Consider the following 13,660-nt stretch of genomic DNA (forward strand, 5'->3'; position numbering starts at 1 on the left):
CCCCCTCCCCGGAGAGCCCCCTCCCCAGGACCCCCCGTCCCCTCCCCAGAGAGCCCCTCCCCCGGGACCCCCGCCCTTCCCCCGAAGAGCCGCGCCCCCTCCCCGGAGAGCCCCTCCCCGGGACCCGCGCCCCCAGCCCTGGCGCACGCGGGTCTCGGCCGCCCCTCCGCGGGGCCCGCAGCCCCACTGGCTGGAGTGGGGGGCGGGCCTGGTCGCCATGGCTCCCGGAACTTCCGGTAGCGGCAGTTCCGCCGGAAGCGGAAGCGGGCGCAGGGCTCCGGGAGCGAGGCGCGGCGCCGGTCCAGTGCCTCAGGGGTGGCGGCCGTGGCCGGCCCGGTCCCTCTCGTCGCAGGGGCCGGGCCCACCATGGCCTTCGCCGGCCGCCGCGACGCGCCCGACGGGCCGGACTTCAGCGTGCTCAAGCGGCTGGCCCGAGACCAGCTCATCTACCTGCTGGAGCAGGTCCGCGGCCCCCCCCATCGTCCCCTCCTCCGCCCCCCCCCCCCCGGGGCCGGGCCCCCCATGCCCCCCCTTCCGCCGGCCCCCGGGGCCGGGCCCCCCCTATTGCACCCGGCTCCGCCCCCCCCCATCGCCCCCTCCGCCGTCCCCCCCCCTTCCGCCGGGTCCCGGGCCGGGCCCCCCCCATTGCACCCCCGCCCGGGCCCCCCCCCATCGCCCCCTCTTCCGCCTGTCCCCGGGCCGGGCCCCCCCATTGCACCCCCTCTTCGCCCCCCCCCCCCCGGGGCCGACCACCCCCGTCCCTTGTTCCCCCCTCTTCCGCCCGCCCGGGCTGGGCCCCGGCACGCCGGAGGAGGTGCTGCTTCCTGGCAGGCGCGCTCTCCCGGCTGGCGGAGGAGGCCCCGGCCCGTGGAGGGTCTCTCCGGTCCTGCCCCAGAACTGCTGCAGGGCATTGAGCCCGAGATGTTCTCTGGGAAGGCAGCTGGATGCAGCGACCTTTGCTAGTGGGGGAGTCTTGGGCGCTCCCGCCGGGGTAGCTGCACTTGTGGGGAGCGCGGAGCCGGCAGGCAGGAGAGCTACAGCTCGTGGGGAGAGAGGCCTCTGGGACAGCCTGTTCCAAGGCTCTGCTAATGCCTGGCGCTGGGGCTAGACTTTTCGCTGCAGGGAGCTGTGCCCGACACCCATACTGCTCTGTTCATTCCTCCCCCAGCTCCCCGGGAAGAAGGACCTGTTCATTGAGGCAGATCTGATGAGCCCCCTGGACCGAATCGCCAATGTCTCCATTCTCAAGGTACCCGCAGGTGTACCCTGGCCAGGGCAGTACTAAACCAAGGCGTTGCTTTAGGGTACTGGGTGGAAGGGTAGCTGGCTGGGGGCCACGGGCAGCTGTTCAAGTGGTTTTGCAAATGCAGTGAGTTCAACCTTGTCCACATTCGTCCACGTTTGCTAGCCCTGTTCATGGAACTGTATTTCTCTGCACAGGGAGGCCCAGAACTAGATCAACAGCAATTTTGAGGGCCGCAGGTCAGGTCTGAGACATGTTGGCAGAGCTGTGTGTAGGGAGTTGCCTGTATTAGCCCATAGTGGAAATCTCTTGTTCCACATCCTTATGTCTTCAGTGCCGTGTGTGGTGATTGCTTCACACGCTGCATCACCAGGTCGCTGCCCTGATGAGCAGGCAGCTGCGGGGCGCTGACACATAGGAGGGCGATCTGGCTTTGTGCAGCAGCTGGCGGCCTGTGAAGGGGGCTTCTGGAATCAGCTTCTACAGTCTGTGCAGGGCTTGTAAGTTAACACTCGACTCCCCTCCCATTTCTGTTTCTAGCAGCATGAAGTGGACAAGCTGTACAAAGTGGAGAACAAACCCATCGTTAGCACTAGTGACCAGTGAGTCTCTTACCTGACCCCCGTGGCTCTGTGTGGGTCACTCCTGGAGCCTGCCCAGCTGCAGCTGTACTCTGCTCCTCCCCAGGCTTGACCAGAGACGCTGCAAGTTGCCCTGCCCTCTACCCAGGGGTCTGCCTCTCAGCACTGCTGTGTCAGGCTCATGCCCTCTCCCAGCAGCCTCTTCTCTGTGTCATTTCAGCCTGGGCCATGACTCTGAGTGAGCTCAAGGGTGTGGGCTTGGTGCTGGCTGTCAGCACTGCAGGGAAGTGAGTGCTGAGAGGCTGCTGTGGGACTTGGGAGCAGGGATATATTTGGGGGTTTGGTGATGTGACAAGCAGAGCTCAGGCAGCTAGTCTAGGGGGCTGTGTTCCCATCTCCTACTTTCAGCTCAGTAAGCTGCCTGCCTCACTGCGCCTGCTTTCACTGTGTGTGTCTGGCTTACCAGGGAGGGTCCCAGCATGGCATTCATGGGTGGGAGGAGGGGAAGGCTCCAGAAGTGTCGGGTCCTATTTCCTGTGCATGTCTTGTGTCCCTCCCCACCTCCCAGTTGGTGAGTCTCTGTCTGCCTCACTCCAGGTTGTGCTTCTTAGTCCGGCCACGGATCACAAACATGAAGTATGTTGCTGGTGAGTGGGAACTGTTGCTTGCAATGCAGATATCAGTGGTTACTTATATAGGGCAAGTAGTATGGGTTGGCTTCTGGGTAGGACTGGCTAGCAGACTCCACTGTCTGGTGCCGGGGATATTGGCGATTGTGTGAGGGGGATGGTTACTGTCCTGGATCGTCAGGCTCTGGGTAATCGTTGTGTGGGGGTGAAGTTGGTGTTCTGGTTAGCTGGTGCTGGGCAATTCCAAGAGGTGAGTGCTAGCATCTGGGGATAGGGTGACTTGGATCTCAGGGCCAGAGGCTGAGTGCACACCCGGAAGTCTGCTGTCTTGTCCGGCTGGTGTGTCACGTGCCCTGTGAGATCACAGGGCCTCAGGCTTGTCTACACAAGAGACCTTGCACTGGTTTAACCTTAGGGTTTTTTAGTGGCTCTAGTTAACCAGAGTCTTGTGTCTGTAGATATTGTCAATGCTGACAAGGCGACAGGGAGGAGCCGGAAGTACAAGATTATCTTCAGCCCCCAGAAGGTCAGTGTGGCTGTCCTTTCCATGCTAGGCACCAGCCCAAGCTTCCTCTTCTGGGAGTGGTTGGGAACTGGGGCTAATTTACTAATCCTGACAGAGCCTTGAACCCAGAGGAACTGCAGTAACCTCAGGCCCCTGCTCTCCTGCCCACCCAGCCTTCCCCCCCTTCCTTCACACCTGGCCTGTGTCCAACCCCCCCTCCCCCCCTTCCTTCACACCTGGCCTGTGTCCGACCCCCCTCCCCATTCCCTCACCTCCTGCTCACCCAACTTTCACCATTCTTCACACCTGGCTTGTGTCCAACCCCCTCCACATCTCCCACATGCGACCTTTCCTTCCTTCTTCATGCCTGCCACATATCCAGTTCCCTCCCGCCCCCACTATCCTGCCCACCCAGCTTTCCCTTCCCCACAGAGTCAGAATAACCAGTTCCCAGTTTCCTGTCCAGAAGTTTGACACCAAAACGAAATGTTGCCATGTCTGGAAAGGAGCGGCTAAGAGGGCCAGCCCGATGCACTGCCATGGAACCCTTGGTCACGCCCCATTGACCACGATGCGGGAGCTGCCTGGGCACTAACCAGCCTCTTCCTCTCTTGCAGTTTTACACCTGTGAGCTGGTGCTGGAGGAGGAGGGAATCTATGGTGGTGAGTGGGGAAGGTGATGTGACAGGCACTGTGGGACCTCAAGGGGACGTCGTTCAGCCCATTGCCTAGATCCAGCTTTTTGGGGAAGCTCAGACAGTAGAACACAAGGGCTTGTCTCCTATGGAATAGGCATCCATGTGCTGTCTTGGCCCGGGGCGTGGAGAAGGGAATGCAAATTACAGAGCTCCTGAACATCCCCCGATGGAGACACAGGGGTGGGGTACATAGATCCCACCATTGATGGGGGAGAGGCTGGGCCTATGTGGAGAAGGATGGGAAGGGGCAGTGTGGCTGGCAGGGCCTGTGTGTTCAAGCCCTCAGGCCATCTCTACAGCAGGTCCTGGGACTACATTGTCTCTGCTCTCTTCTGTCCCTACCTCAGATGTGACCTGTGATGAGTGGGCCTTCTACCTGCTCCCCCTGGATGATGACCTCCTCAGCATGGAGCTGCCTGAGTTCTTCCGGGACTACTTCCTGGTCAGTGGCACAGTTCCCTGGGAAATCATCCCTGCAGCATCACAGCAAAGCCATCGGGAGAGCGAGCCAGGGTGGGGGCAGGACTTTCAAAGCTGTGCACACCCCTCCCCTCCCCCATGCCCCTCACCTGCTGCCCCACCCCCAGTCTGGTGGGCTGGCCTCTGCAGACTGCCAGTGCTATGCTGGTTTGGGAGATGCTGGCAGGTGTCCACTGGGCTGAACAGATTCCGGTGCCTCTGTCAGCACCTTGGAGACCTGAGAGCCTTGAGACTGCACCCTGGGCAAGGTCCATGTCCCTGTTTAGATACTGCGGAGGACTCCTGGGGGCCCAGCCTGCCCCGGCCGGGGGCTCCTGGGGAGTGAGTGTTTGCTGACTGTTGCTCTTGTGGGTCCTGCAGGAAGGGGATCAGCGCTGGATCAGCGCGGTCGCTCGAGCTCTGCAGTTGCTGAACTCCCTCTTTGGGCCTTTCACTCACACGTATGGGATTGGCAGGTGTGCCAAGGTAAGAGAGCTGCACGATTGGGAGGCTTGGCCTGGTGGGGTCCCCTGCTCTGGGGACAGGGCTGGTTGCTGGAAGTGGGAGCCCTTTCATTTGAATCCCTTCAGGGATGTGGGGACTTGTACGAATATGGGGGGCAGGCATACAAACATCCCACCTGTGAGTTTCCGGGTGGGGCCAGTGAAATAGGGGCTTACCCCCGCGGAGTGACTGCTGGTTGTTATAAGTGTGTCCAGCAGGGAGCGTCACATGGAGGGGGGCCAGGGAAACGCCTGCCCCCTATCAAGGGAGGAGTGAGGGGGAATCGGTCTGCTGACGTGATTGAGGGGGACCCAGCCACCCGCTCCTGGCCCCAGGGCTCGCAGCTTTCGTTCTTGCTGGCAGGCTGTCCTGGCCTGTTCTCGGGTGGCGGGGGCTTGCTGATCTGCTCCCAGCTCCTGTAGCGTGTGGGGACCCTGGCCCTGGGGCCGGCTGGCTCCCATGGTAGGGCTGGCATATATGGGCACTGACATGCTGCCTCCCCTCTGTCCCAGATGGTCTATGAGGTGTGGCGAGAGCTGGTGGAGGAGAGCGAGGGTGACAGCCAAGCCAGGAGGCCTGAGATCAGCCATGTCTTCCTCATGGATAGAGGTAGGGGGTGGTCTGGTCGCAGGCGTGGGCTGCTGCTGTGGGCCGGTGACTGGCAGGGGGCTGGGGGTCTGTAGGGGCTGGCTTTGGGGGGAGGGGCAGTGGGTTCTTTCTAGGAGCTGCTGAGGGGCTTGTTCTTGGGCTTGAGGTAGTGAGCTGGGGGCAGCCAGCACTGGCGGAGGGGTCCAGCATGTGCCCCTGTGCTTCTCGTTGCAGATGTGGATTACGTCACAGCGCTCTGCTCCCAGGTGGTGTATGAGGGCCTGGTGGATGACACGTTTCGTATTAAATGTGGTAAGTTGTGGGTGGCTGACAGAAATGTGAGCGGGGCTGGGCAAGGGGGCCCTGCCTGGGGCGTGGGGGTGTGATTGCAGGGAGAGGAGAGCACCTACAGATCACTGTCCCAGTCCATCCTCCTCAGCAGCTCCCCAACATGTAGAAGGGGGCCAGGGAGGCTGGGATGGGGGCGGGGGGGAGCTACCTAATGTTGGCCGTTGCAGATGGCCTCCCAAGTCCTTTAACAGGGGCGTGGGGGTTGGCACATGAGCGGTGTCGTGCTCTGGGGCAGTTCCTTTGGCAGCTTTGCTCGCTGCCTGTGTCCTCTCTTGTTACAGACAGGATGCTCCATGCGAAGTGGCAGGACGCATGGCGCATGTCAGACCAGTGGCCCACCTTGCTGGTGCCCTGTCTCCAGTGGGGCTGTCACAGATGCCTCTGTGGGAGGCGTAAGCCAGCACTACGGGGTGGGCACAGCACAGGCGCCAAGGACCCCATCCCCAGGTAGTAGCTGTGTGGATTCCCCTCGGAGCGCAGAGAGCACCCAGCTCTGGGGTTGCTGAGTGTGGCTGATAGCCCAGGCTGCATCCTGCTGGCTGTGTGGGTGGTTAATGGAACAGCCCGTCCCGGGGCACTGGGAGCGCCGCAGGGCAGAGCACGGGGCAGTGGACTGGGCACTGTAACTGTTCCCGCTGCTCTCGGCAGGGAGCGTGGACTTTGGGCCAGACGTCACCTCCTCTGATAGGAGCTTCAAAGTGCTGCTCAATGCCCAGGACAAGGTGAGCCCAGCTGATCTGCCCAGCTTGCGCCCTGCCTACTGGGGCCCTGCTAACCTGGCGAGTGCCAGCCTGGTGGGCAGAGTAGCAGCGGGGGTAGTTGGATTGATCGTGGTATGGTGGGGAGGCAGAGCCCACTCCAGAGATGGTAGAAATGGGGCTTTGATACCAGCTCCTTTGCCCTGTAGAACCGCAGTCCCCAGCATCCTGGCATCCGCCCTGTGGGGGCTGATCCGTTCTGGATGCCCATGTGGAGCCCCAGCCTGTGGCCTTCGGAAGCCCAGTCGCTGGGGGTTTTTTGACTGCCCTCCTGGCTGTAGGTGCAGCCTGGTGCGCCCCCCTCTCCCCCCCCTTAGCCAATGCACCCTCTCTGTGCTCTCTGAATGCTTGGCTACTAGCGTGTCTGTGCCTGGCATGGGGGCTCTCTCTTGGGAATCCCATGCCAGGCCCTGGCCAGGTGGCTGACTCCATTGTGGCTGTTCCGGTGCAGGTGTTCAGCGAGATCCGGAATGAGCACTTCTCCAATGTCTTCGGCTTCCTGAGTCAGAAGGCGCGGAACCTGCAGACGCAGTATGACGTGAGTGTGACAGGGTCGCCCTGGGCATGGCCCTGAGGGGCACCCTGCCCCGGGGCAGCCCCATCAGCTGCCGAGGGGTTCACGCATCCTGGGCTGGGCCCTTTGCTCCCCACCCTGGCTCTCCCTCACCCTGTTGGGGGTGGGGAGGAGCCTTCCCTTCAGCCCAGTGCTCAGACACACTCTCCTCCTGCAGCGACGTCGCGGGATGGACATTAAGCAAATGAAGAACTTTGTCTCCCAGGAGCTGAAGGGGTTAAAGCAGGAGCACCGCCTGCTGAGCCTGCGTAGGTACCTGTGGGTGGTGGGGGAAATGGAGGGTGTCTGAGGACATCTGCCCTAATGCCAGGGCGGGCTGGCAAGTGGTGCACATTACCCCAGCCAGGCTAGAGGCTGCTGGCCTGTGAGGGCATCTCCCTCTATGCCCTCTGGCAGCCCCGTCCCCGGCTATGCGGGCCCAGGCTGCATGGAGAGTACGTGGCCCCAGGGATCTTGTGCAGAGACCCCTCACTGATTTCTTCTGTCTGGGGCTTGCAGATATTGGCGCCTGCGAGTCCATCATGAAGAAGAAAACCAAGCAGGATTTCCAGGAGCTGCTAAAGACTGAGCACTGTGAGTGTCACCTGCCAGCACAGCCTGGGCTCCACCACCACCTGTGGCTGGTTGCCCTTCCCCTCCCTGGCCACCAGCACTCCAGACAGCCACTGTCAGAGATGATGGGTGCTTGTGCTCTGGGGCTGGTGGGACCTGAAGTGTTAAACGTGCTTCTCCAGCCTGGGGGCAGGGCATGCAGGGTGCTCCCTTTCCCCAAGGGGCTTAGTGAGGAACACCAGGCATTGCCCTCTGGAGCTGAGCAGCACCATGCACCTCCCAGAGCTGGCAGAGTGGAGCGGGCGGTCACTGGGCAGTGGGGACAGAGCTCGGAATGGTCCTGATTCCCAGGCTCTTCCTCCCACCGTCCCAGGAGGCTGGCAATCCCCAGGCCTAGGGCTCACTCTGAGGGTGCAGGTGACTGTTTCCCTTCCCCCCTTAGCTCTCCTGGAGGGGTTTGACATCCGCGAGAGCACCAGCTACATAGAAGAGCACATTGACCGGCAGGTGAGTCCTGCGCCGGGCGGGGATGGGCTGGGCTGGCCACTCGCTCACCCTTCCCAATTTCTGTGCAGGTCTCCCCCAGCGAGAGTCTGCGCTTAATGTGCCTCCTGTCGGTCACGGAAAATGGTGAGCTTCTCGCTGGAGAAGGGGGGCAGCAGTGGGGGGATGTGGTTATGGGGCTTTTCACTCAGCTCTCCCTGTGTGTTAAACCCCCACAGGGCTGATCCCTAAGGATTATCGCTCCCTGAAAACCCAGTACCTCCAGGTGAGTGGGGGGGACGGGACAGGGGAGCGTGTGTGTGTGGGGGGGAGCGCCTGCGTGGTGGGGAAGGTGGTACTGGGGGGAGCACGCAGGGGGGGGAGGGGCTGGAACGTGCCAACATTCGCTTCTGCATGCTCTCCTCTCCTATGTTGCTGGAAAGCTCTGACCTGGCCCCTGGGCCCAAGAGCCGGGGAGGCTGTTGGGGTGTGGGTACTGGGCCACTTTGTCCCAGGTCTGACTACCAGCTCCATGCTCCTCACGGGGTGCTTGTTTGCATGTTGTGTTCACGCTGTCCCTTGCTGTGCCATCACCTCAGGCTGCCGCGGGCCCGACCCCCTCTCCAGGACACCTGAGTGCCCACCCGCCCCGGGGCACTGTGCGCTGGTCTGGCAGACTGCTCCATTCTCCAGGCTGGGGTTCTGTCCTGTGCCCACCCGCCCCGGGGCACTGTGCGCTGGTCTGGCAGACTGCTCCATTCTCCAGGCTGGGGTTCTGTCCTGTGCCCACCCGCCCCGGGGCACTGTGCGCTGGTCTGGCAGACTGCTCCATTCTCCAGGCTGGGGTTCTGTCCTGTGCCCACCCGCCCCGGGGCACTGTGCGCTGGTCTGGCAGACTGCTCCATTCTCCAGGCTGGGGTTCTGTCCTGTGCCCACCCGCCCCGGGGCACTGTGCGCTGGTCTGGCAGACTGCTCCATTCTCCAGGCTGGGGTTCTGTCCTGTGCCCACCCAGCCTGGGTGCCAGAGTTCTGGCCTGACCCCCCCATCTCCCCTTGCCACCCAGAGTTACGGGCCTGAGCACCTGCTGACCTTTCATAATCTCAAGCGCATCGGGCTGCTGACGGAGCAGGCCCCAGGGGAGACCCTGACCGCTGTGGAGAGCAAAGTCAGCAAGCTGGTGACCGACCGAGCAGCAGGTATGGGGCAGTTCTGAGTGCCGAGCCCTGCCTTCCTCTTAGCTGCGGGAGGATCTTGGGGCACTTACCCATGTTCTCCGCTCCCAGAGCTGCAGAGGAGTGCTCACTATGTCTACCCGGGTTATGCTCTAGCCTCTCCCAGCTCAGGCTGGGCAGGGAGGGAGCTGGCTCTGCTCTGGAGTGGGAGGCTGGGTGGGGAGAGTGGGGAGACCCTGCAGGTTTGAGCAGGTCACCCCTCAGCCCCAGGGGAAATAAAACTCGCTCCCTGTATCTTCTGCCCCGTAGCAGCGATCCCTGTGGACACACCTCACTCCAGCTCTTGCCAGCCAGAGAGAATCTACTGAGGCCAGGTGAGCTGGTGGGGGATCCTGGGGCTCTTGGCTCAAAACCACTTCTTTGCCTTGTCTTCCAGGGAAACTCACGGACGCTTTTAATTCTCTGGCCAGGAAGAGCAATTTCCGAGGCTTAAGCAAGAAGCTGGGCTTGGTAGGTCCCCTCCGGAGCTGCTGGCTAGGCTGCCCCCCCACAGCACTGTTGCTAGGATGGGGTGTGTAACATCGCTGGCTCTAGATGTCCTTGGCTGCCCTCTTCTGGCCCTGGCTGTGGCCATCCCTGTGCAGAGCAGCAGGGGAGCCAGAGAGAGTTACCCTTGGGGTCCGGGTAGCAATGGTGGCTCGGTCCCTTCCTCCCTTCCAGGGTTAAGGGAGGCTGCGGCCTTTCCTCCCTGCCGTGGACCTGCCCCCCCCCCCCCCAATCCAGGCAATGTGATGCCATGTGCAGTGTTTGGGGTCACGTCCCTGTATAGCGGAGTGGGTCAGTGTGAACACACTGTGCCTGCACTCCAGGAGCTGGCCTGGCTTCCCATAGGTTTCTGGAGAGAATTCCAGGCTGCAGTTGTAGTCTGGAAAGGGCCTGTGTGGTTAGGGGCTTTTGCTCGTCCCGTGCCCCGTCAGTGGCTGAGAGCAGCAGAGAGGCGTGTCCTGGTGGTCCCTGGCAGTGGAACTCGCACCTTCCGGCTGGCTGCCAGGGCCCAAGTTTGCTGCATTGACAACAGTGCGAGGCTTGCCTGCTTGGCACTGGATCTTCGCTAGCTGGCTGGGGACTGTCCTGCCCAGAGCAGCCAGGTCAGTGTCTCATGTATTTGTGCACTCCAAAGGGTGCACCCATGGGTGGTCCAGACCAGAGCCTCTGCTCCCAGAGGACACCGATAGCTCACTCACTGTTGGGGGGTGTAACGTGCCTGTCTCTGCAGATCCCCCGTGTTGATGGTGAATACAACCTGAAGGTGCCCCGAGACATGGCCTATGTCTTCAGTGGGGCCTACGTCCCCCTGAGCTGCAAGATCATTGAACAGGTGAGTCTATCTGTGTGCACCCCACCCCGGGGGACAAGAGCTGCCCATGCTGTGGGGTGCAGGGAACTCCTGTCACTTGTCACATGGGGTTCCATCTTCCTTGGGAGCAGTCAGGTTTGTGCAAGTGTCTCCTGCTCTGTGGTGCCCTTGTGGGTCTGGCTATGCTGCCCTGCAGATCCCCCTGCTGGGTAGGCCACAGGTGCCTGGCTCTGCTTGGGACTACGGCCCCCTGGCTGGGGCTGGATGGGCTAGAAATGTCTCTAACCTGCTCCTGGAGAGGTGAGGCACCGGAGTGCCTGCCTGCTCGTCCTGTGCCCTTTATTGCTCCCCTGGGTTGGCAGCTGATCTCTTTCTCTGCTCTGGGCCTAAGTCGCTCCCATTGCCACATGGTGCTCTTCTGCTTCCCCTGCCCTTGGCAGACTGTCCCCTACGCATCTCCTTTCAGGTGCTGGAGCGCAAGGGCTGGCTGGGCCTGGAGGAGGTGGTGCGCCTGCTGAATGGCAATGAGTTTGCTCCTACAGGTAATACCTGCTCCTGGGATCGCTGTGGGGGGGACTTGGGGAGCTGTTCCACTTCATCCTCTGCTCCTTCCAGAGCCGGTCACGGAGGAGAATCCTGCCTGGGAGGTGCAGCGTGTCATCCTAGCAGTCTTCCTGGGAGGCTGCACCTTTTCTGAGATCTCTGCTCTCCGATTCCTGGGGAAGGAGAAAGGTACCAGCCAGGACACTGGGTTACTGTCTCCTCCACTGCTGGGGACGAAGAATCGGACAGCCAGAAACTGCCCATCTCCCTCTCTGAAAGAGACCCAGAGTATAACCCCTGGGCACAGACTCAGTGAGTTAGCACTGTGCCATTGGCTACTGAAACCAGACCTGCTGCTGCCACAGAGGCTAATTCTCAGGCTGTGACATGGTAAAGTGGGGAGGTTAAAGCCTTGGACCATCCCCCCAGTCTTCCTGCCTTGTGTCCATGTGCAGAGGGGTACAGACCTCTCTTACGGTGCAAGTGGGGCCACGCACAGTTGTTAGGGAAGGACCCATCACATGCCTTTGGCCTGGGCAGATGCCTGCTCTGGGTGCCCCCAGCGTCTCCCTGCCTGGAGGAGTGAACACCCCGTTCCCCCACCCCGCTCACAGCAGCACTCTGAGCATCTCCCCCGTACTTGGCATAGCGATGCTGCTTCTGTTGAGTGGTGGCAGTGCCAGGCGCTAGCAGGGGTTCAGCGGCAGCCTGGCAGCCCCACTTCTCTCTGCCCCTCGGTCTCATCCATTTTCCTTTCATCTCTTTGGATTTCTCAGGATACAAGTTTATATTCCTGACGACAGCCATCGCAAGCAGCGCCCGGCTGATGGACGCCATGTTAGAGGCGAAGGTGTGAGGCAAGGGTGAGCTGCGGCCCTGGCAGAGCAGCTTGTGCCAGTCAGGGTCACACTCCACAGTGGAGACTGCCCAGGCACTGCACATGTGCTACTGAAGCGTTACACATCAGCAGCCGGAGCAGGGCAGACACGGAGCCCATCCTGCCATGAGCCTCTCCTTGGGCTTCCCGAAGGCTGCAGATTGGGGTTTAAATGGATGAAGAGACCTTCAGTGGGTGGGGGGACGTGTCTCTGGGGAGGCTAGAGGAGGGAAGAAGCTGTTGTTTCTCCAATCCTAGACCCAGGGTGTTTGAGTCTCTGTCATGCTTCAAGCCCCTGGGCCCACTGTCCAGGCAAGTCCCTGTGCTTGGTGTATTGGTGCTTCCACCATCGGGACAGTGGCTTGTTAAGGGATCTCACTGGCCTTTTGGGTTTTGTGCCCTGGCTCCCACCCTTGGCTGCCTTCTCGTCCTTGGACAGATGTCAGTACTTGGGGCCACGGGTGAAGCCATAGGGCCATTCCAGGCTGTTAGCAGCACTACCTTCTTCCACTGCTCTGAGGCCTGTTCACCTGGAGAAGTTAACTAGGCAGGGGGGAGCTGGCTTCTACTCCAGTGAAAAATTAATTGCATTGTTACCTGAATTTTGAGTGCTATGTTCATTCACTTCACAGAACAGCCTACCTGTTCTGGCACCAAACACAACCCGCTCTAGTCTGGATTGATGGACCAAGCAGGGGGAAGGGAGTGGACCAGCAGGGGTACTGTGGTGTAGACTGAAGGTGCAGCAGCAGAGGGGTGTGGGTGGAGTTGGGGCTGGGATTTGAATAGCATAGGATTGCACTGGCAGAAATGTGTAATAGTGGTACATTGATCTGTACCATATAAAATATACTTGGTCAGCCTTTAGCACTTGTCTTTATCTAACCACAGGGCAGGGAGGTGGGAACAGGCTAGTCCCAGTGTCTCTGGTCTCTAATGGGCTGTGGTTCTTATCCCTGGGGCTGCTTACTGCCCCTTGTGTATATTTCTAAGAAGGTCTGGTATCCTCTTGCATGGAGCCTTTGAAGCAGCTGTTGGAAGGTTCCCCCAGCTGGAATTCTCTGCAGTTCCAGTCAGAATGGGCTACATAATGCTTAGCCCTACCATGAGTGCAGGGACTGGACTAGGTGACCACTCCAGCTCCCTTCCCTTGCTATGATTCCCAGCTGGAGAGTGGGTGGACTTACTGCTGCAGTGAGTAGGGGAGAAGCTAGAGGGAGAGTTAACTTAGAGTTGGGGAGTGGAGGGAGGGCTGTTAACCCTGTGTTTAGCCTTGAGGGGATCACCCCAGCCCTGCTGCTCCAGGCCTCAGGGAGTGCTGGTGGGCGGGGGAGGGGGTGTGTGTGTGCTATGGGCAGATGGCAGACAGGGGCCGAGCTGGCCCTAAGGTGCGGGGCAGTCCTGGCTGTGTAGTAGGGTTGCCAGGTCTCTGGTTTTCGACCAGTTGAAAAGGGACCCTGGTGTTGATCTGGCTGTTAAAAGTCCGGTTGGCGGTGGAGCGGGGCTAAGGCAGGCTCTTTGCCTCCCCTGGCTGTATGCAGCTCCTGGAAGTGGCCAGGGGCGATCAAGGAAGCTCCCTATGCTGCCCCTGCCCCACCTGCTCGCGCCGCAGCTGCTTCTGCGAGCAAAGCCAGGGTGTCTGCCTTAGCTCTACTGCTCGGGAGCTGCCTGAGGTCAGTGTCGCCCAGCCGGAGCCCCACCCCGGGTCGGAATTCCCTCCTGCACTGTAACTCCTTCCCAGACCCACCACCTGCACCCCAGCCCTGAGTTCCCTTCCAGAACCTG

The 13,660-nt window shown here is 61.0% G+C and overlaps 1 protein-coding gene across 2 annotated transcripts; it reads left to right on the forward strand.

Annotated features, from left to right (window-relative positions):
- Positions 1 to 264: 264 nt before the first annotated feature.
- VPS33B (VPS33B late endosome and lysosome associated) lies at positions 265 to 12,742 on the forward strand. 2 transcript variants are annotated; one of them, XM_077828278.1, is made up of 23 exons: positions 265 to 462; positions 1,169 to 1,249; positions 1,784 to 1,845; positions 2,422 to 2,471; positions 2,912 to 2,979; positions 3,576 to 3,621; positions 4,004 to 4,098; positions 4,497 to 4,601; positions 5,132 to 5,228; positions 5,442 to 5,519; positions 6,207 to 6,280; positions 6,768 to 6,854; positions 7,048 to 7,138; positions 7,389 to 7,463; positions 7,885 to 7,949; positions 8,018 to 8,072; positions 8,165 to 8,211; positions 8,990 to 9,122; positions 9,535 to 9,608; positions 10,375 to 10,476; positions 10,922 to 10,997; positions 11,071 to 11,187; positions 11,775 to 12,742. In XM_077828278.1, exons 1-23 carry the CDS (start codon positions 367 to 369, stop codon positions 11,852 to 11,854), a joined length of 1,854 nt encoding a protein of 617 aa, XP_077684404.1. In that variant the 5' UTR covers positions 265 to 366; the 3' UTR covers positions 11,855 to 12,742. The 2 variants fall into 2 exon arrangements, with proteins under 2 accessions (XP_077684404.1, XP_077684407.1); XM_077828281.1 differs by having other exon boundaries at positions 1,787 to 1,845.
- Positions 12,743 to 13,660: the final 918 nt, after the last annotated feature.

Source organism: Eretmochelys imbricata, chromosome 10 (assembly GCF_965152235.1).
Source record: "Eretmochelys imbricata isolate rEreImb1 chromosome 10, rEreImb1.hap1, whole genome shotgun sequence".
NCBI classification, from domain to species: Eukaryota; Metazoa; Chordata; order Testudines; family Cheloniidae; genus Eretmochelys; species Eretmochelys imbricata.